This window comes from Lutra lutra, chromosome 7 (assembly GCF_902655055.1).
Source record: "Lutra lutra chromosome 7, mLutLut1.2, whole genome shotgun sequence".
Classification (NCBI taxonomy): Eukaryota; Metazoa; Chordata; class Mammalia; order Carnivora; family Mustelidae; genus Lutra; species Lutra lutra.
Genome location: NC_062284.1, coordinates 72598590 through 72620110, shown reverse-complemented (window position 1 = coordinate 72620110; position 21521 = coordinate 72598590). Strand labels below are relative to the sequence as shown.

The 21521-nt window shown below is 40.5% G+C and overlaps 1 non-coding gene, 1 pseudogene and 2 gene segments (V, D, J or C); 1 reads left to right on the top strand and 3 right to left on the bottom strand.

The window, feature by feature from the left end:
* Nucleotides 1-895: 895 nt before the first annotated feature.
* LOC125105774 (U6 spliceosomal RNA) lies at nucleotides 896-1003 on the top strand. The gene has a single exon (XR_007129039.1). It is a non-coding gene; the product is annotated as a U6 spliceosomal RNA (small nuclear RNA).
* A 2345-nt stretch (nucleotides 1004-3348) lies between these two features.
* On the bottom strand, nucleotides 3349-3902 carry LOC125104467 (T cell receptor alpha variable 9-2-like). The segment is given in 2 exon segments: nucleotides 3349-3683; nucleotides 3805-3902. Coding segments are annotated over 2 exon segments (381 nt in total).
* A 5744-nt stretch (nucleotides 3903-9646) lies between these two features.
* Nucleotides 9647-10294, bottom strand: LOC125104466 (T cell receptor alpha variable 13-1-like; annotated as a pseudogene).
* Nucleotides 10295-21150: 10856 nt separating this feature from the next.
* Nucleotides 21151-21521, bottom strand: LOC125104792 (T cell receptor alpha variable 9-2-like). The segment is given in 2 exon segments: nucleotides 21151-21392; nucleotides 21515-21521. Coding segments are annotated over 2 exon segments (249 nt in total).

The following is a 21521-nucleotide window of genomic DNA, read 5'->3' as shown; positions in this document are numbered from 1 at the left end:
TTGCTGGTTGTAAGAATCCTGATAAATAAGGAGAATCATTGCCCCACTGCTGGGCTGCTTGTACCACAAAAGACTATAACGTGGTTCATTGGTGTTATATGTGCATTCCAGAATGACAGTCCCCTTCTCCTGCACTAACATTGCTGGTTGGGCTTGAGTTACCTTCTGGGCAATACTGGATCCTGAAGGGAAAAAAAAAAAAAAAAACACAGAATCTGAGACATCTGGAATATGTGAGTGGCACAAAGAACGTCTGTTTTACACACTGTCATCCCTCCTTCCCAAGGTTCCCACAAGATCCTGCCTATCTCTCTGGATGTTAAGTCATAGAGGAGACACATTCCCACAGGGACCATCCTTACCTAGCCACACGGAAGCCATGACCACCTTGAGAAGGTTGGAGAGGAACATGTTTGAGTTCTCCCACTAGAAGGAAAATATCTTCTTCCTCTTCAACTTCAGGGCTCAGCACTGTGAGAAGAACTTGACAGGGTGAGGAAAGGATTGCTGGTTATGTGCTGCTGTGGCCCCAAAACAGGAAACAGGGGTTTCCTGGCATAGCAAGTTGTATGGGTCCTGTCATAATTCTCTGTGTTCTAGCTGAGAGTCTCACTACCCCACATCCTTTTGCATTAGGCAACTTTTTCTTATTTAAATTCAGTTAGCCAACACATAGTACATCACTAGTTTCAGATGTAGTGTTCAACAATTCATCAGTTGCATACGGCATCCAGTGGGCATTAAGCAATTTTAACTAAAAACATTACAACTGAAAATAAACATAAGTAAAATTTATATTGAAATGAGGATTGTGGTTTAGCTAACCGTGATGTGTTTATTCATTGCATCTGTGATAAAAGTGGGTGGATGGCACTTACTGAAAATATGACAGGTAGTGCTCACTCTGGCAGCACATATACTAAAATTAGAATGATACAGAGAAAAATCAGCATGACCCTTGTGCAAGAATGACATGCAAATTCCTGAAGCATTCCATAATTTAAAAAAACTGCTTGTAATTAATTATGTAAACAACATAAAATGTAAGAATTATGAAAAAATGGTTGTATGTATGTTCACACTCTGTGATTTAAGGTAGAAATAAATCACACTATGATAGGAAGGCAAAGCGTTTAGACTAATCACTGTAGCTCTTTCAATGTACCTATTGTTATGCCTGTGTTCCTCCTCACTACCTATGTCTGTTCAGATGCCTATGTTGGAGCCAAAAGCAGAAAAATCTAATCATTCTCTGCTGAAGTGTTCAGGCTGAAGCCCTTGGACGACAGATCTACTCACCAAGGTCTCCTTCTCATTGTTTTGTCTCCACAGCTCAGCTCAGCTCTGTTCAGAAAGGCCAGAATGGACACCAAATTTTGGTTGTAAGTTATCAGTCTTTTGAATTTATGTGTTTCCCTTACCGCAACTGAACCACAGTAAGCTTCCAAGCGTCATATGCTCAGTTCTGAGACCCAAGGTGACCACTCCATCTACTTGCATTCTTCCTTCTGCCCCAATACCCTCAACACACACATACACACGTGCACACCTGTGCACACACATGCGCGTGCCAACATGGGCACTGCCATCTTCCTCAATTTTCTAAAATAACGTGGTGCTTCTTTTCCGCAACCCTTTCTGGAGAGCACAGCACACACTGAGGGTCTTCTACACCAGACCTGGGTTTCTCCTTATTTACTCTCTCATGCAAGTTCCCCTCTGTCCATATACAGCTCATTTTCTAAAATTATGATGGCACTGTCTGCTGATAGGTTCTTTCCTGTTTCGTTTTCTGTTTTCAGCTTTCTGCCCTTTAGGGTAGCTTTGCTAAAGTTCTTAAAGACTATTAGAGGGGCTTGGTTAGCTATTCAGTTAAGCTTCTAAGTTCAGTTCACATCATGATCTCCATGTCCTAGGATCCAGCCTCCTGTTGAGCTCACTGCTCAGTGGGAAGTGTGCTTTTCCCTCCCCTTCTTCTCCTGCTGTGCTCATGCACTCTCTCCCTCAAATAAATAAATACTTGATTTAAAAAAAAAGACTATTAGAGAAATTAAGAGATAAACATGTACTATTAATCTACCATGAGTTGGTTTTTTTTTTTTTTTTAGAGATTTCAATTTTAAGTAATCTCTACCCAAAATGGGCTCGAATTTACAACCTGGAGAACCAGAATTCCAACTCAAACCAGAGTCAGCCATAGTCTACTGCATTTCTCAGAAGTCTAGGAAAACTCTTATATATATCCTTTGAATACTTTAAAGTACATATTCACATGCATTTATATTTACACAGGTTTGAAAATAAAATTTTTATTTTAAACCAATGAAATAAAAATTAACTAACCAAGAATATTTAACAAATATGTAAGGGAATATATTAATATTCTGATCATAGCTCATTCGTAAACTCTGCAAATAAGGAGATACTAATTAAAGAAGACTGAAATAATATTGGCAAAGTCTTGCACTGCAAAATAGACATTGCTTTTTCTATTATTTTTTGTACATCTTCACTTTCTCCATACATTTTCCCAATTCCATGATTTGAGGCTCTCTCTGAGAGGTGGCAAAACAGGAGTTAGAGAAATCAATAGGATTTACCTCCCAGTGTTATTTATTTATTTATATCATTAGGAAACCTCAGTGCAAGAGATTTTTTTTCACCATATTTCCTGGGCACTGAAAGCTATCTCCCTTGAGTTCTTATTGTCAGAAAACCAACTGATCTATTTAACTGGCCAGGACATAAGCCACTTCCTCCATTCTGTTTCTGACCCCAAGCCTTCATGTCGAGTATCATCCTGAGTCTATCACCTGATTTACTAGAAAAAAAAGCAGGGCAGAGGTCCCTGGCCTCTCTTTTCCTTGGTCAGGTACATGTGTTCCTCCTCCTTTCTTCCCTTCCCTTCTTTCTCTACTAAAACCTGTTTGGGGCTGATGGTCTCCATCACGTCCACTGCCATTTTCTGTCAGGAAGACATTAGGCATCACCACCTTCTCAGGCACACCGTGTGTCTCTAAAAGTGTCATAGACACAGAAACACCTACCAGGGTGCCATGAACAACTTGTGGGGCTGGACGTTCACTGCAAGGATGACCACAAGATCACATCATTGTTATGTGATTCTACCTTGAAATTAGTTACACTCTGGCTGAGGAACTCTTGGCATCAAACTGTTTTCAGTAGCACTAAGGAACACCTGGAGTTGGGGAATGTTATTCTGGCTCCTATGCTCTTGTTCTCTGTATGATTTTGTATCAACCAGACACTGAGGGACAAACAACCACAGATTGTGCTGGAACCAGAAGAATCAGGCAGAGACGCTCAGCTTCTAGGCCCCTGTTCTGCTCAGAGTTTGCGCTCAGCTCCCCCTGCAGTCCCCATCACTGTGTCATTCATGGCACAGTAGTACACAGCTGAATCTGAGGCTTGCACTGAACCTTTCTCCAAGTGGAAGGATTTGGATGTGCCATCGTAGGTGGCTTCAAATCCTTTGTTGCTTCCTTTCTCCTTGTCCTTCAAGGCTTTCAGGAGGAGCTCTAGACCTTCTCCTGGATATTGGACATACCAGAAAAGGGTAGGGTACCCTGATGCTGAATAAGTACAATTCATAGTCAGGAAAGCATTTTCTGAGAGGGTCACTTGGTCTTCCGTCTGAGTCACTGAGTCTCCACGGGTTTGTCCTGAGGAAAGAGAAAAGAGACCTGTGTCACCGTGGGCATGAAGCTCTTGGATAAATTATAGTTAAACTTCTTATTGATACAAAAGAAAAAGAATACAAATTCTAAGAAGGATTTTACTTACCAAGCATTAAGAGTACCACAGTCACACAGCCCGGAGAACACTTCATCTCTGGCGTGTCACCTAAATAATGTTTTCCATTCTTACCATGAATAAGTTTGTAGTGACAGAGAAATGATCAGTGGAAGCCCACATTTCACACAGGAAATGTGATTGTGGTAGGAAGCTGCACCCCCTGGTGGACAGGTGCTGAAATGGGTGCTTGTTGGCCAGAAACCTTAAACTGTGAAAAACATGACCAGACTGATCATGCAATTAGTACTCCAGACTTCTTTACAAAATCCAGTCCCTTGAGAAGCATCATTAAATTAAGTAGCTGAACTAATGAGTATCTCTTGGATATGTCAATTTACAAAAAATTATGTGGTTGATGTCAGTGAGTATGTTTTTAAGGTAGGTCATTGCTCCCAAATACTATAAAGACAATCTGGTTTCTTAAGTTTCCAACTTTTCTTAACCCTTTCATGTATCTCCTGCATTCTACTAGAAAGGAATAGCAAATACATTAATTATTTCATGTATTCATGAAAATTTTTTTTAATTGTCATCAAAACAAAGTCTCCGGTTTAAAAAGACACTGGTAGAAGCTAAGAAAAAAATGCTTGAGCAGGTCATCATAAATATGAATTCCAAGATGGTCCTTATGTAAGCACTTCTCTAAAAACATAAAAACAAAACCAAGGAAAAGTTCAATTAATTCTATCTTGGTTGCAAAAAATTTGGCACTAAATTTTGTAAAGAATCACTATGAATGATTGATTTGATGATCCATGAGAACAAGATGTAGCAAAGCCAGGACAGCTGCCTAGTGCAGCCAAATGATACCAACGAACATTTGCTACAATCCACCAGAGACAACACTTCACACTGGGAATATACTGGATGCAACATTAAACCAAACACTAGTGGGGAGACTTTTCTAGGATGGCAGACTATGGGGGTCTCCATGCCTTTCTGGGAATGAAATCCCAAAAAATCTGGAAAGGTGGGATATGCTCTGAAATACTGTCCTAAGGAAACATTTGAGTATCTCCAAAGGGATCTAACACAGTTGCAATCCCTGCATGAACTAAGAGTGTGGATGGGTAATAGTATTTTGTTTTCTACATGGATTGAACCATTCTCTTTCCTGAAAGCCACAACAATCACAAGAGTCAAATATCAGGGGTGCCAGGTTAGCTCAGTTGGTTGAGCATCTGCCTTCACCTCAGGTCCTGATCCCGAGGTCCTGGGATCGAGTCCCCCATCCTGCTCAGCAAGGAGCCTGCTTCTACTCCCTCTGGCTGCCACTCCCTTGCCTGTGCTCTCTCTCTCTCTGTCTAATAAATAAATAAGATTTTTTAAAAGAGTCAAATATCAATTGGATTTTGTGTTTAATGCCTATACCATTTCAAATGCTCTCTAGAGGGTGGAGCAAAAGTCTCTGGGAAAGTTAGGTTAAGATAGGACTCACATAGAAAGTTCTCTTCTCCTATCACACCCAGATCCTGTGGAAAAGTGGAAACAACAAATGCAATGTTAAACTGAAATGAGTTACTGTAGCAGTTACCCTTGAACTACTGTGGCCTGGTACAGTCTTAGCCTTCATGGCCCTGTGTCTTCCTTACAAAGTCCTAGGCTGTCTCACTTTGGACTGTTCACTGTAGCCCACATAACTCAGATATCCCAAACCATATGAATTCCAGCCTTCCCAAACTATTGAACTAAATAAGTAAAGCCTTGACATTCTTCCTTTCCTCACAGGTACAGGCTGCTCTGTGGACATTCATTTCATCACCATTACATGACCTAAACCTTTGGTGTCCTGAACAAAATCCCAGAAAAAAACTGACATTGAGAATTGTGAAATAACTTTATAGGTACCACTTATTACTAATTCAGATAAAGTAGAGGAAATGGATCCTTGGTTACATGTTTATCAAATACTATGACATCCTACATTCTTCACTGACAGAAATTGAAAAAGTTACTCATATTAGAGATCTTAAACTGAGGTTTTCTGGAGAAACAGCAGAAGCAGACAGTCCACAATGACTGTACACGTAATATCGTAGGAAAAAAAAAAAGACATGTAACTGCATGACGAACAGCTCCATCTAAGACAATTAGAAAAAAATTCTCACCACCAGGCTCTTTGTTTTGTTGACTGTTTCCTTTGCTTTGCAGAAATTCTTTATCTTAATGAAGTCCCAAAAACCAATGATGCATTGTATGGTGACTAACATAACACAATTAAAAAAAAAAATAGGAACTGAATAAAAGTTAAGGATTAAAAAAAGAAGAAAAGAATTCTCCTAGATATTAGGAACCACTGATTTTAATACTTTCCTTTGTATCATTTAGAGGTAATTTTTATCCTTTTAGACGTATTTTCTCACTTTAATGGTAAAATCTTAGATATTTCTGGTTATCCTGAATGTTTTTTCACTAATAAAATAACTTGCATGGGTATAGCCTTTATTTGAGACAATACCCACCCTAGTGTTATAGTTCAGCTCTGCACAGACAATGCTAGTGCAAAAATGCATAAGAATTATTGGGTAAGGCCAGCACATACATAAAAAAGTGCTTCACATCATTCAGCATCAGGGAAATGCAAATCAAAATCACACCAGTCAGAATGGCTAAAATTAACACGTCAGGAAACATCAGATGCTGGCGAGGATGCAGAGAAAGGGGAACCCTCCTACACTGTTGGTGGAAATACAAGCTGGTGCAGCCACTCTGGAAAACAGCATGGAGTTGAAAATAGAGCTACCCTATGACCCAGCAATTGCACTGGTGGGATTTGATCCTAAAAATAGAAATGTAGTGATCCAAAGGGGCACGTGTCCCCGAATGTTTATAGCAGCAATGTCCACAATAGCCAAACTGTGGAAAGAACCTAGATGTCCACCAACAGATGAATGGATAAAGAAGAGGTGGTATATATATATATATATATATAATGGAATACCATGCAGCCATCAAAAGAAATGAAATCTTGCCATTTGTGACCACATGGATGGAACTAGAGGGTATTATGCTTAGTGAAATAAGTCAATCGGAGAAAGACAACTATTTTTTTTTATTTTATTTATTTGGGAGAAAGACAACTATTATATTATTTCCCTGATATAAGGAAGTGGAGATGTAACGTGGGGGTTTGGGGGTAGGAAAAGAAAAAAGGAATGAAGATGGGATTGGGAGGGAGACAAACCATGAAAGACTCAATCTCACAAAACAGGCTGAGGGTTGCTGGGGGGAGGGGGGTCGGGAGAGGGTAGTGGGGTTATGGACATGGGGAAGGATATGTGCTATGATGAGTGCTGTGAAATGTGTAAACCTGGCAATTCACAGACCTGTACCCCTGGGGATAAAAATACATTATATGTTTATAAAAAAATTTAAAAATTAATAAAAAAATAATGTATACAAACACCTAAATGGTAGCATATGCTTACTTAAGACCATTTCCCTTATTCTCTTTTTTTTAACTAAATTTCTTTTGAAAAAGGCCATTATAAGAAATTTGTTAAGAGTTATAAATACTGAGAGACTGTGGACTCTGAGAAACAAACTGAGGGTTTTGGAGGGGAGGGTTGGGGGGCTAGGTGAGCCTGGTGGTGGGTATTATGGAGGGCACATATTGCATGGAGCACTGGGTGAGGTGTATAAATAATGAATTCTGGAACACTGAAAAGAAATAAAATAAAATAAAATGAAAAAAAAATTTTAAAAGAAAAATAAAGAAAAAATATAAAAAGAAAAAATATATTAGAACAGTGAATAGGACAGAGTCACCCAATTAATTTTGGGAGTATTTTGGTCTCTTAGAAGAAACTACCTCCAAAAATTTTAAAGAATGAAATATATATATATATATATATATATATACACACACACACACACACACACACACACACACACACACACAATAAGGGTAAACATGATGAAGGGATGGGATAAGAGTATAAAGATGAAATTTTTTTTTTAATTTCTAAAAGAGGAGTTGATAAGATAAGTTGGTTGGGAGAATAAAGAAAAAGAAAGTGGAGAGAATTTGCTCAGGTTGGAGACTCGAACAAAGCCCTGTGCTAAATTTAGGGTATATTTTGATGTATTAGAAGAAGCTCTATCCCAAAATTTTTTTTAGAAGAAAAAACCCTATGTGTATACAAAAAATAAAGTTACATACAATGAAGGATAAAATATGACTATAATAATGAAGGTTTAAAAAAGATTTTTTTTATGAAAGGTATTGTTAAGATAAACTAGTTAAAAAACGTTAAAAGAGGAAAGAGTAAAAGTTAAAAAAATTTTAGCATAAGAAAAAAATAAAATTAAAAAAATTAATTAACTTTGCAAGACTAAGGAATCATGGGGAGAAAGCCTTGAATTCCATGCTTTGCTTTCTCCTCCTCTGGAATTCTGCTGTTCTCCTTGGTAAGTGAACTTGGTCTTGGCTGGATTTCTTGCTGATCTTCTGGAGGAGGGGCCTGTTGTAGTGATTCTCCAGTGTCTGCCTGAGGTGGAATTGCACCACCCTTATCAGGGGCCAGGCTAAGTAATCTGCTTGGGTTGGGGTTAACTTTCTGGAGCTTTTGTTCCCTAAATGCTGGGGGAGGGTGGGGGCCCTACTCCTCAGTACACCCTCCAAGAAAAGCGCTCAATCACTCCCATCTCCCTGGCCTCTGGCCTCGCTCCAAGCTCACCCGGCCTGTGACCAAGTGTCTCTGTTTCTGGCACACAGCCCCTCCTGGAGTCTCCCAAACCAGCAGATCCCTGCACTCTTTCAGGGGGATCTCCCCAGATCTTGTGGGCTCTCTGCTCACAGAGCAGTGGTCTGACTGTGACACGGACCACAGTTTAAGGTAACCCCGAGTTGAGAGCTCAGTCCGCAGCTCCATCTCTATAGCTGGCTTCCCTGCTCTAATACCTGCAAGCTCTGTGACACTCAGACACCCCCGATCCTACTGTGACCACACGGGACTTGAGACCACACTGTCCCCACATGGGCTTCACCATGGCTTAGCCTCTGGAGCAATGTCCCACAGTGGAGCAGACTTTTAAAAGTTCTGATTTTGTGCTCCATTGCTCTGCCGCTTGCCGGGAGACAGCCCCTCCCCGCATGGTCTATCTTCCTGTCGCTTTGGATTCACTTCTCCGCAGGTCATACCTTTCAGAAAGTGGTCGATTTTCTGTTTCTAGAATTGCTGCTCTTCTTCTCTTCCATCTCCTATTGGAATTGTAGGTGTTCGGAATGTTTTGATAAACTATCTAGCTGGTCTCCTGCTACCTGATGTCAACTCAGCCAGCTATTTCTCTGCCATCTTGACACCCCCCCCAAAATTAACATTTTTAAAAAGCAGATGTTTGAGGGAAAGAATTAGTGAAGAAGGGAATGTTAAAACTGAAATACACAAGGTGAAAATTTCATGATCCTCATTATAATAAGAATTCTTAGAGACTAAAAGGAATATCCACAATAATTGTAATTACAGAATTAACACTTTCATTTTTCTGTTTTCCATATTTCCATGTTGGCATGTAATGTTGTAGAATCACAAAATTAATTATGGCTACTTTTGAAATGCAATGGTTAAATGCCCATCCATAATAAGGATTGTAATATCAGTACTAAGTGGATATTTATAAGAGAGAGTCAGAAGAACAAATGTAAAGTCATCTTGAAGACCTGAATTTCAAAATAAAACATTATTAAATCACATCAAGAATCCAAAAACAAGATTCATCCAACAAAATGTTTTCACCCTGTCTGGGTCATCTCCATCTTAATAGTCTAGCATATTAGCTTCCACCTATAGACAGACAACAGCACAAAAGCTATCTTTGATGGTCTGTGTCATAGGACAGAGGGCAACCCCAGTCCCAGGTTTGAGTGCAGGCAGCAGGTGCCTGGGAAGCAATGTGTGCTTGCTGCGCAAAAGTACACAGCTGAGTCTTCAGGATGGGTGTCTCTGATGTGCAGGGAGAGATGTTTGGCCGTCCTATTCAATGAGACAGTGAATCTTTGGTCTTCTTTTGTGGCCAAGTTTGAACATATGTAGGTAAGGAGCTGGGGACATTTTCCAAGTTCTTGCCTATACCAGGGGAAGTAAGTCTGAGGTACTGTCTGAATAACTGCAGTTGATAACAGAGCTGCTTCCCTCCTGGACACTCAGGGTAGAAGGATGCTGCTCCACATTCTCTCCTTGGCTGAACCCTGTGCAGAAAGAAAAGGTCAGAGAAAAAAGAGATTCCAGATTATTAAGCTTCAGAATTCTCTTTTCTACACTAAGTGGAGGAAACCTGAGTAAAGCCAATCTTGACTTCTGAAGAATATCCACTAATATACTCCAGTGCCCATAAACACTCAACTCACAGTTCAGCTGCAGCCATGAGAACATGATTAAAGCTCCCATGGATGTCTTCATGGTTCCTCCCAGTTAAACTCACATTCAGAATTGCAGCCTCCAATCAGCTCAGCTCCCTCTCTTATCAGGCTGTCCCTTCTTTCCTCTAACAGGGTAACTTCCCAAATTGAATACCAGCCAATAAGAAGAGATTCTGCTGCTGCCATAGTCTAGTCCATCAGATGCACTAAAATGAAAATTCCACATGTTCCGCATCATCACAGGTGCACTGATGTCTTGTGGTCACATCTCTACTGAACTCCCTGGGGAAATGCTCTTCTCTTAGCTGGCGCCTCTGAGGGACTCACATGCATCAAGGCAGCAATCAGTCAAGCAATTTATATCTTAGATCAGGGATGAACTCTACAGTAAGAATGTGGAGAACAAGATTTACATGCCTGCACAATACTGAGTCACTGTTAGTAAGTTGGAAAGAGGTAGATGATATTATTGTTTATTTTAGGATGGGCCGGGTATACATGTTTGAAATCAGGAAGGAATCATGATTTACTCCCTTAAACAAAGAAAATAGAAAACTTTTCCTTTCTGCCAAATCTACCGTCCTCAGTTGTCTATTATGGAGTAAAACTATTTCTAAAAGGAACATGGAAGCAAGGATTAGAGTAAGAGAATAAAGATCATTTGATATTTTAAGTGTCTCTTACCTCAGACTCTGCTCCTCCTACTTGCTCTTGCCCATGACTTTGCATTTCTTCCCAGAGGACTGACAGTACCAACAGTCAAAATGTGGAATCATTTGTCAGTTGAGATGACTGTGACAAAAGTAAAGGACCAAATCTCAACGTTAAGGGGGCAGGGGAATAACAGGGAAGCATAAATACTGTGCATGCCCTGGGATGGTACCAACCAGAAACTGGCCTTAAAGAACTGATCAGGAGAAATGATTTTTGGGAAACCAAGACTACCTCATTTTCAAAAGGAGAATCCCCTTTTCTGTGAAGACTACTCTCAGATCTGAGAAAGGACAAAGAGTAAAACTCATTTTCATCCTCCTCTCCCACCATGAAAGATTTAAAGACAGCTACAGTGAAGAATATCAAATAATATATAAATAGGGGCGCCTGGGTGGCTCAGTGGGTTAGGCCGCTGCCTTCGGCTCAGGTCATGATCCCAGGTCCTGGGTTCGAGCCCCACATCGGGCTTTCTGCTCAGCAGGGAGCCTGCTTCCTCCTCTCTCTCTGCCTGCCTCTCTGCTTACTTGTGATTTCTCTCTGTCAAATAAATAAATAAAATCTTTAAAAAAAAATAATATATAAATATATGCATATATATGAAATGTGTTTTTATGTGTGGAAAACTTCTTGAGTCTGAGAATCTTCCATTCTCTCCCCCATTCCCCATAAAATAAGAATTCTCAGATTCTTCTCTGGGTGAAGTTCCCTCTGCTGGTGGGAAGGTCAATTTTTCCAGTTTTTAGGTGTGACTCTCAGAACTGAATGTGACCATTCATATGAATGGATCTCTTCCATGGACTAACTGTTGCACAGATAAAGCCAACCCTTGGGCAAAATTTCCAGCTCCACGATGTTTTTACAGAATATTACTTTACAGGACGGGTGGCTCAGTTGGTTAAGCGGCTACCTTCGGCTCAGGTCATGATCCCTGCATCCTGGGATCGAGTCCCACATCAGGCTCCTTGCTCAGCGGGGAGCCTGCTTCTCCCTCTGCCTCTGCCTCTGCCTGCCACTCTGTCTGCCTGTGCTCACTCTCTCTGACAAATAAATAAATAAAATTTTAAAAAAAGAATATTACTTTACTTATTTTCAAGTATTGGCCTAGAAAACATCATCTAAGAGCTTCCTGGTTTTTGCACTGGAGAGATCTTCCAAATCCTATGATCATTTTGCAGACAATGTGTAAGGTATGCTCATTATACTCACCCTGCCTTCAAGGGATGTCTAACTGACATAATAAATATATTTGCTATTTTGGGGAACATCCTTAGAAATACATGTAGATGTTCAGGTAAAACTATCACGTCTGGCTTTCTCCTACAGAAACAGTGAGTGATGGATAAATTTGCTGGTAGAAACACAGTGGCTCAGCCCAAGTCTCCTTTCCAGCCCATGGTCTCAGACATTTACACAAATTGGAACTCTCCATTCAGGTGTTCAAATTGATTGAACCACATCTTTCTCAGACTCAAAGTGCAGAGATCTAAGTGGCTGGGCTTGCATTAGATATGTCCTCTTTACCCAGCAGAATGGTCCTACAGCAAGGAGGCAGGAGCAAGAATATCAAAGAGGAAGTGAGGAAACCCACTTTCTCTTTCCTCCAGCTCATTCCCTACCTAATTGTTTTTTACAGCCAACTTGGTTATAGTCTCTGATGTATAACATTAAATTGGACTAAAGGATTTCTAAAGGTACTTCCAGCTCTAAATTTCATTCATACTATATAAGAAGCAAACTTTTACTAAGAACTGGTTGTGTGCAATGTGGACTGGTGTCAGAGTGGGGTGAAACTGCCTGCATCATGGACCCCAAGACCATTTGCACAACCACATGTGATCTAGTGGTTCTGAGGTTGGTCCTAAGTGGCTGAAGCCTCTTCAGAAACAGAGATACAGGATGAGATTCTATCAGGTTTTCATTTCTCCTATGACATCAATAATATATCAAGGAGAAAATAAATTCTTATTAACACTGGAAAAAATGGGACTTTATTCACTGACTGAAATTCTTTCACAGGCAGTGAGACCAAGGGGTACCATGGCTCAACTATGGGCAAGCAGGATGCTCTTCTGAAGACATATTTCCTATATATTTTTATTTCATACAATTTACATATTATATGAAGAAAAGAAACTCCTCAAATGAGATACCCTGGAGGGGGTGGATGAGCTTACTCATATGGAAAGCAAGGAGTACTCTCTCTAAAACAGCCTAATTGCTTTCTGGATTTTGGGTTTCTCCTTGAAATTTTAATTTAGAGGTTCAGGATTTCCAGCCAGGGATGCATATACAATTTTGAGATCATTTCAAGGCCTTTTCAGAATGGATGAGCCTACACTGCCACACCATATCACCCAAAGCCCACAGTTTATCTAGGGTTCCTTCTTGCTGTTGTACATTCTGTGGGTGTGAACAAATGTATAAGACATGTATCCACCAGTATAGTATCGGAGAGAGTAGGCTCACTACACTAAGTATTCTCTGTGCCCCTCATCCCTGTTTTCCCCTCAATCCTTGGCAACCACAATCTTTTACTCCCTCCGTAGTTTTGCCTTTTCCAGAAAGTCATAGGATCAGAATCATACACTACATTGCCTTTTCAGATAGGCTATTTTCACTTGGTAAAATGCATATAAGATTCCCCTATCTCTGCATGACTTCATAGCTCTGATTGTTTTAGCACCAAATCATATTCTATTGCTTGGATGTAACACCATTTATTTATTTATTTATCTGTTGAAGGACATGCTGCTACTTCCAAGCTTTGGTTATTATGCATGAAACAGCTATAAAACACCTGTGAAGAGACTTGTGTGTGGACAAGAGTTTTCAACCCTTTCAATGGAAATACTCAGGAAGGCCATAGTTATGTAAGAAACAGCCAAATTGTTTTACTGAAATGTCCAGGTATAAACTTTCATTTTGTAGTAATTTCCTGACAGCATTAACTACACCCTTTGTTGCATGTCAAAGCCCCAGCTAGTCCAAAGCAGGCACAGACAGCACAGGTGGCCCCTCCAAGTGATGAGTTCACACACAGCCACTGTGACCCAGAACCTGAGTCTGCATGTGTTCCTGCCTGAGTCCTGCTGCCCCACGTATCTCTCTGTTCAGGCACTTGTTTCCTCACTTATAGGACTCACTTTTAAAAGACAGGTGCAACGATAAAACTAATATTAGTTTTAAATAGTGATAGCACCACGATAAATGCTAAAGCACTAATAATAATTATAAATTAAAACATAATTAAAGCATTATTTCGTCAAGCCTTTTTCATTTGAGTAATATACATACACATTTTATGCTACCTGCCAGAAGATCTGCTTTTCCAGGCATTAGATAGGAGCATCTCTGTCACTTGATCCAGTGGCTCCTTCGAAGAGCTTTTTACCTGCAAAGGGCTTTCTGGGAAGAAGAAGGGCAAGAAAAGCAAGTGAAAGGACCACCCTGATGGGTCTATTTTAGGAGGAAAAACATGCCCTAAAGTAAATCTGAAAGGCTGAACATGTGCAAAGTCTACTGTGGGGCAAATGCCCACCCCGGGAAGGGCGGGAGCCACAGGCCCAGCTGCAGTTTGGGTGCATGCTGCAGATCACCAGGGAGCACTATGCCTCCACCGCACACAGGTACGTGGCTGAGTCTTCAAATCAGGAGGCCCAGATGTGGAGGGTGCTGGACCGTTCCTTAATATTCACTGTGCAGTTTAACTTCCCACTGTGCTGCATCCCTGAAGCTATGTAAAACAGCCCCGTGAGACCGCTGCCCCCTGGGTGCTGTCAGAACCACTGCACATTGTTCGCAGTTTGGGAAAAATTGCACTGGAGAGTAGAGCTGGCTCCCTCCTGGAGGCTCAGGGTTGAAGGGCTCTGCTCCACTGTCATCCCTCTCACCCCTGTGTGGAAAGAGGAAAACAAACACAAGTGATGTCACCAGGAGGTCACTGATGCAGTTTCCAAACTTGCAAAATATCCTAAGATACACCGCTGAGGTTGTAGGAACCACTCGGAGTTCCTCCCACCACTGTGGGCTGTGGGATGTGGACTCCACCCGAGTACCCATGAGGAATGCTCCCACTCACAGCAAACCTGGATGCACAGGAGCCCCAAAAGAGCTCCCCAATGTCTCCTCATGATTCCTTGTCTACGTGATGAGGTACTTCTGCCTACTGTGCAGAGTGTAGAGTCTTGGATTCAGAGAAACTGTGTCTTACAGTCAATCCCTTTCAACAGAACCACGAGCACCAATCACACCTCAGTCCTGTCATTCACAGAACTCCAGACTCCTCCCACAGTGGCCCAGGACAGTGCACAGTCATGTCTCCAAAACTGTGATGGCTAACAGTGCAGGGAGGTAGGGGCAATACTTCTAACATAGGAGGATAAATGGTTTTTTTTTTTTTTCTTAAAATACTTTAAGGAAGAGATTTGTGAGTTAGTGTATGAGTAAAGGTGAATGATATTTCTATAAGAGTCAGTGCCTAGGGGGTTACCTAGAACTTCGAAGAATCACATGAAAGAGTGACACCATTCCCCTAATTGCACAGTCTGACAGACAATGTGATAATTCAATTATATAAAAATACGGATAAGGGAAAAGTATCTGATACCATGTATTGTGTATTGCAGAAGTAAATACATGTTCTTGAAATTAAGAGAGCTCCAGAAATGAAACAGACAGTTACCATCTGCATAGGAAATTATTCCAACCACAATTTTCTTGGTGAAAAATAGGATGTAGGATACTGTTCTCTCTCAGATAACTTTCGCATCTCCACCTCTCCTGTGCAATTCACGGACCCTGCACATCCACACAGCTGAGCCTGACTGGGCCACTTGTTGCTGTTCAAAGTCAATGTTGTTTTCTCCCTTTCCTTCTCTTTGTGTTCCTTATTGTTTCCTCTCCTCTTCTTCTCTTCATTCTTGTTCTCTCCACTTTCAGCAGAGATAGATGAAAAGGTAGTATATCTGGGATATTGAGATAGTTCCAAGGCCAGTAAGGTGGGAGATTTTATTCATAACAATTGACAACAGGTAATGGGATTTTTCTGTTGAGTTTCCAGGCTCACAATACCCAGAAATAATCCTATCCTGGTACCTATGAGGAATTATCTGTATGATGGATTTCTAGAGACATGGCCTCCAGATGTCTGAAGTTGACATGAAATGGCAGAACTGAAAACCTGAGGTGAATTTTACACAGACTCTGCCCCTGTCCTCCTTACCTTTGCTATCTATAATTGGACTGGCTTGCATGATTTCTGTTCTCTCTTTAACTGTTCAAGGTTGGAACCTCAGAAAGTCTTTGTTTCCTTTAAGGTCTAGAGTGCCCCCTAGGGTACTGACAAGTTGGCAAAAACACTTCAGATCCCAGCCCCATTCATTCCAGGCTTCCTGATGAAGAAAAAGCAGATGGTCAGAAAGGAAGATAACTGCTTAGACTGAATGTGGATTGCAAGTGAACCAAATCCTACTTTTAAAATGGAATTGCATGGAAATTAGTATCAGAAAATAATTTAGTAAGTCTCATCCTGTGCTACTTATTTAATTTCTTTACCTTAGTCAAAAAATATAAATATTTCTTGAGCTTTTAGTTTCAGTGGGGTAATTTACTAGATGTTTAGAATATATAAAAGTGTAATGGAATATTATTCAGCCCATAAAAAAGAGTGAAATCTTGCTATTTGCAATGACATGGATGGAACTAGGGAGTATAATGCTGAGGGAAATAAGTCAGTCAGAGAAAGAACAATACTATAATGTTAACTCATACAGAATTTAAGAAACAAAGCAAACAGGCAAAGGGAAAAATATAAGACAGAGAGATAAATCAAGAAACAGACTCTTAATTAGAGAGATCAAAGTGATGGTCACCAAAAGGGAGAGGGTTAGGGTATGGGTTCAATAGTTGAGGGGATAAAGCAGTGCTCTAGTCCTGATGAGCACTGGGTGTTCTGTGGAAGTATTGAATCACTATATTGTACACCTGACACTAATATAACACTGTATATTAACTAACTGGAATTTAAATAAAAACTGTGAGTGAAGTGAGATACCATCTCATACCAGTGAGAATGGCTAAAATTAACCAGTCAGGAAATGACAGATGTTGGTGAGGATGCAGAGAAAGGGAAACCCTCCTACATTGCTGGTGGGAATGCAAGACTCTGGAAGTCAGTAAGGAGGTTCCTCAAAATGTTGAAAATAGAGCTACCCTACGACCCAGCAACTGTACTACTGTGTATTTACCCTAAAGGTACAAATGTAGGGACTCAAACGGGCACATGCACCCCAATGGTTACAGGAGCAATGTCCACAATAGCCAAACTATGGGAAGAGACTAGATGTTCATCAACAGATGAATGGATAAAGAAGATGTGGTATATGCCATCAAAAGAAATGAAATCTTCCCATTTGCAACAATGTGAATGGAACTAGAGGGTATCATGCTGAGCGAAATAGGTCAATCAAAGAAAGACAAATATCATATGATAACACTGATATGAGGAATTTGAGAAACAAGACAGGATCATAGGGAAAGGGTGGGAACAAATGAAATAAGACGAAACCAGAGAGGGAGACAAACCATAAGAGACTCTTAATCTCAGGAAACAAACCGAGGGTTGTGGGAGAGGAAGGGGGTGGGAGGGATGGGATGATGGGGGGTGGAAATTGGGGAGGGTGTGTGCTATGGTGAGTGCTGTGAATGGGGTAAGACTGATAAATCACAGAACTGTACCCCTGACACAAATAATACATTATAAGTTATTTTTTTTTAAAGTCTGGAGAAGCAGTAACATTGGGCCAAGAAATAACAATAAGTGCATTTAATTACCCAAACTTAGATGGACAGAATGTAAAAAGAGTTGGTGGTGAGATTTTCACAAAGGACAAAGGACTATTTCCTAGAACAGGCAGTTCACAAGCCGAAGAAAGGCACTCTTTTGACTCTTGCATTAAGAGCTGATTCAGAAGGTAATGGTAAATGAGCCTGAAACCAGTTAAAATGAATCTTTTCTGAAAGTGAAAAAAAAACTGTGAATGAATGAAAGAATGAATGAATTAGTGAATTTTTAAAAGAATATATGAAAGGAGATAACACACTAGTTTACAATCTCTGGGTAAAAACAAAAACTATACATAACTGTAATAGGGTCAAGGAGCAGGACTCAGAGGAGGGAAAACTAAAAACTACCTGATCCCAGAGGAGGGAGAAATGCTTGTACTTCAGGTGCCTGGACAAAATGTTATATAGAAGTTGATCATTCTCTCCTTTCCCCTTTTTGGTGACAAGAATAGAAGGGAATATGCATAAGCGTTTATGAAGGGTTTCATGACTTTTTATTACTTTTAACAAAAGCAGGAATTTGTGAATATATGAATTATTAAAGTCATTATTACCTATAGACTAAAATCCCTTTTGATTAACAACCCCAGTTCTGACCCTTTGTCACTTACTACCCTAAGTCGTTCCTCATCTTGATAACTTGGAGTTGATGTTTCAAGGTGTTTTACTAGATTTCGATCACTAGGAAATGGACAGTATTTTATTTAGACGTTGTTATAACACAAATAAACATTTTGGGTATACCTTTCTGTAAGTCCTCCTAAAATAAAGAAGTCATTAAAAAATACTTAAAAAACAAAGAAGATTGCAACCATATTGGCAAAGTGATGCAGTACAATACAGACATTGCTTTATTCTATTACGTTTTTTCTTATGTTCAGTTAGCCAACATATAGTACATCATTAGTTTTTGATGTGGTGTTCAAGGATTCATTAGTTTCATATAACACCCAGTGCTCATCACAACACATGCCCTCCTTAATACCCATCACCTAGTTAACCCACCCCTCCATTCTGTAACCCTTGGTTCGTTTCCCTGAGTCCAGAGTCTCTCAAGGTTTATCTGCCTCTCTGATTTCCTCCCATCCAATTTTCCCTCCTTTCCCCTGTGGTCTTCCAGGCTATTCCATATGGTCCACATACCAGTGAAACCATACGATAATTGTCTTTCTCAGCTTGATTTATTTCACTTAGCATATTCCCTTCCATGTCAGTGCAAATGGTAGGTATTCATCTTTTCTGATGGCTGAGTAATATTCCATTATATATATGAACCATATCTTCTTTATCCATTCATCTGATGAAGGACATCTAAGCTCCTTCCACAGTTTGGCTACTGTAGACATTGCTGCTATGAACATTGGGGTGCCTGCACCCCTTATTTCACTACACCTTTATCTTTAGGATAAAAATCTAGTAGTGCAATTGCTGTGTTGTAGGTTAGCTCTATTTTTAATGTCTTGAGGAACCTCTAAACTATTTTCCAGAGTGGCTGTATCAGCTTGCATTCCCAACAGTGTAAGAGGGTTCCCCTTTCTTCACATCATCACCAACACTTGTTCTTTCCCGTCTTATTAATTTTTGCCATTCTGACTGGCGTAAGGTGGTATCTCACTGTGGTTTTGATTGGTATTTCAATGATGGTTGGTGATATTGAACATTTTTTCATGTGTCTGTTAGCCATTTGTATGTGTTCTGGGAGAAATATCTGTTATTTCTTCTGCTCATTTTTTGACTGGATTATTATGTTTTGGATGTTGTGTTTGAAAAGTGCTTTATAGAACTTGAATACCAGCCCTTTATCTGAAATGTCATTTTCAAATATCTTCTCTCATTCCGTGGGTTGCCTCTTACTTTTGTTGACTGTTTCCTTTGCTGTGCAGTAGCTTTTTATCTTGATGAAGTCCCAGAAGTTCATTTTTGCTTTTGTTTCCCTTACCTTTAGAGACTTATCTTGAAAGAAGTTGCTGTGACCGATGTTGAAGAAGTTACTCTGCTGATGTTCTCCTCTAGGATTTTGATGGATTCCTGCCTCACATGTAGGTCTCTCATCCATTTTGAGTTTATCTTTGTGTATGGTGTAAGAGTGTGGGCCAGGTTCATCCTTCTGCATGTGACTGTCCAGTTTTCCCAGCACCATTGATTGAGAAGACTGTCCTTCTCCCATTGGACATTCTTTCCTGCTTTGTCAAAGATTAGTTGACCATAGAGTTGAGGGTCCATATTGGGGTCTCTACTACATTGTTGACTCCTTTGCATTCTCCAGTTCCCTGATTTGTGGCTCTCTGTGAGACATTGCAAAACAGGATTTAGAGAAATCTACAGGATTTTCCTCCCATATCACCTATCAATCTGTATTGTTAGGAAACATCAGTGCAAGAGCATTTTCCCTCACCATATTTCCTGGGCACTGAGAATGATCTCACTTGAGTTCTTACCGTCAGAAAGCCAACTGAGCTATTTATCTGGCCAAAATATAAACCTCTTCCTCCATTCTGTTTCTGTCCCCAGCCCTTATGTTGAATATCAGTCTGTGTCTATCACCTGATTTACTAGAAAAGAAACCACGGCAGAGGTGGCTGGCCTCTCTTTTCCTTGCCCAGGTACATGTGTTCCTCCTCCTTTCTTCTTTTCCATTCTTTCTCTAATAAACTCTGCTCTGCACTAAAGCTCTCCCACCACCTCTCCTGCTTATACTCTGTCAGGAAGGTATTTGGCAGAGGCCACCTTCTTAGGCACACTGTGTGTATCTAAAAGTGTCATAGACACAGCAACACACACCAGGGTGGCCTGAACAACTTCTCAGCCTGGAATTTCACCACAAAGATGAACAAGAGACCAATTCATCCATAACTGTTTGTTTATTTTAAAGATTTATTTATTTTGGAAAGAAAGAGAGAGAGATAGAGAGAGAGAGAGAGAGTCAGTTGGTGGGGGACAGAAGGACAGGAAGAAAGAGAGAGAAGCAAATTCCAACCCAGCATGCAGGGAGTCTGATGTTGGGGCTTGATCAAACAAACCTGAGATCATAACCTGAGCAGATCAAGAGTCAGACACTTAACCTAGTGGGCACTCCAAGACCACTTCATTGTTGTGTAATTCTACCTTGAAATTAGTTACACCCTGGCTGAGGAACTCTTGGCATTGAACTGGTTTTAATATCACTAAAGAACACTTGGGGTTGGGGAATGTTGCTGCTGGTTCCTACGCTCTAGTCATTTGTATGGTTTTGTACCAACCAGACACTGACAGAGAAACAACAGATTGTGCTGGAACCAGACTGCATCAGGCAAAGACACTCAGCTCCCAGGGCCCTGTTCTGCTCAGAAGTTGTGCTCAGGTCCCCATGCAGTCCCCATCACTGTGTCACTCAGGGCACAGTAGTACACAGCTGAATCTGAGGCTTTCACTGAGCCTTACTCCAAGTGGAAGGATTTCGATCTGCCATCAAAAGAGGCTTCAAATCCTTTGTTGCTTTTCTTCTCCTTGTCCCTCAAGGCTTTCAGGAGGAGCTGTAGACATTCACTGGGATACTGGACATACCAGAAAAGAGTAAGGGACCCTGATGCTGAATAAGTGCAGTTCACATTCAGAGAAGCCTCTTCTAAGAGGGTCACTTGGCCTTCCATCTGAGTCACTGAGGCTCCACAGGTTTGTCCTGAGGAAAGAGAAAGGAAATCTGTGTCACCTTGGGCATAAAACTCATGGATAAATAATAGTTAAAGGTTTTGCGGACACCATGGAAGAAAGAATCCAAATTTTAAGAGGAATGGTACTTACCAAGCAT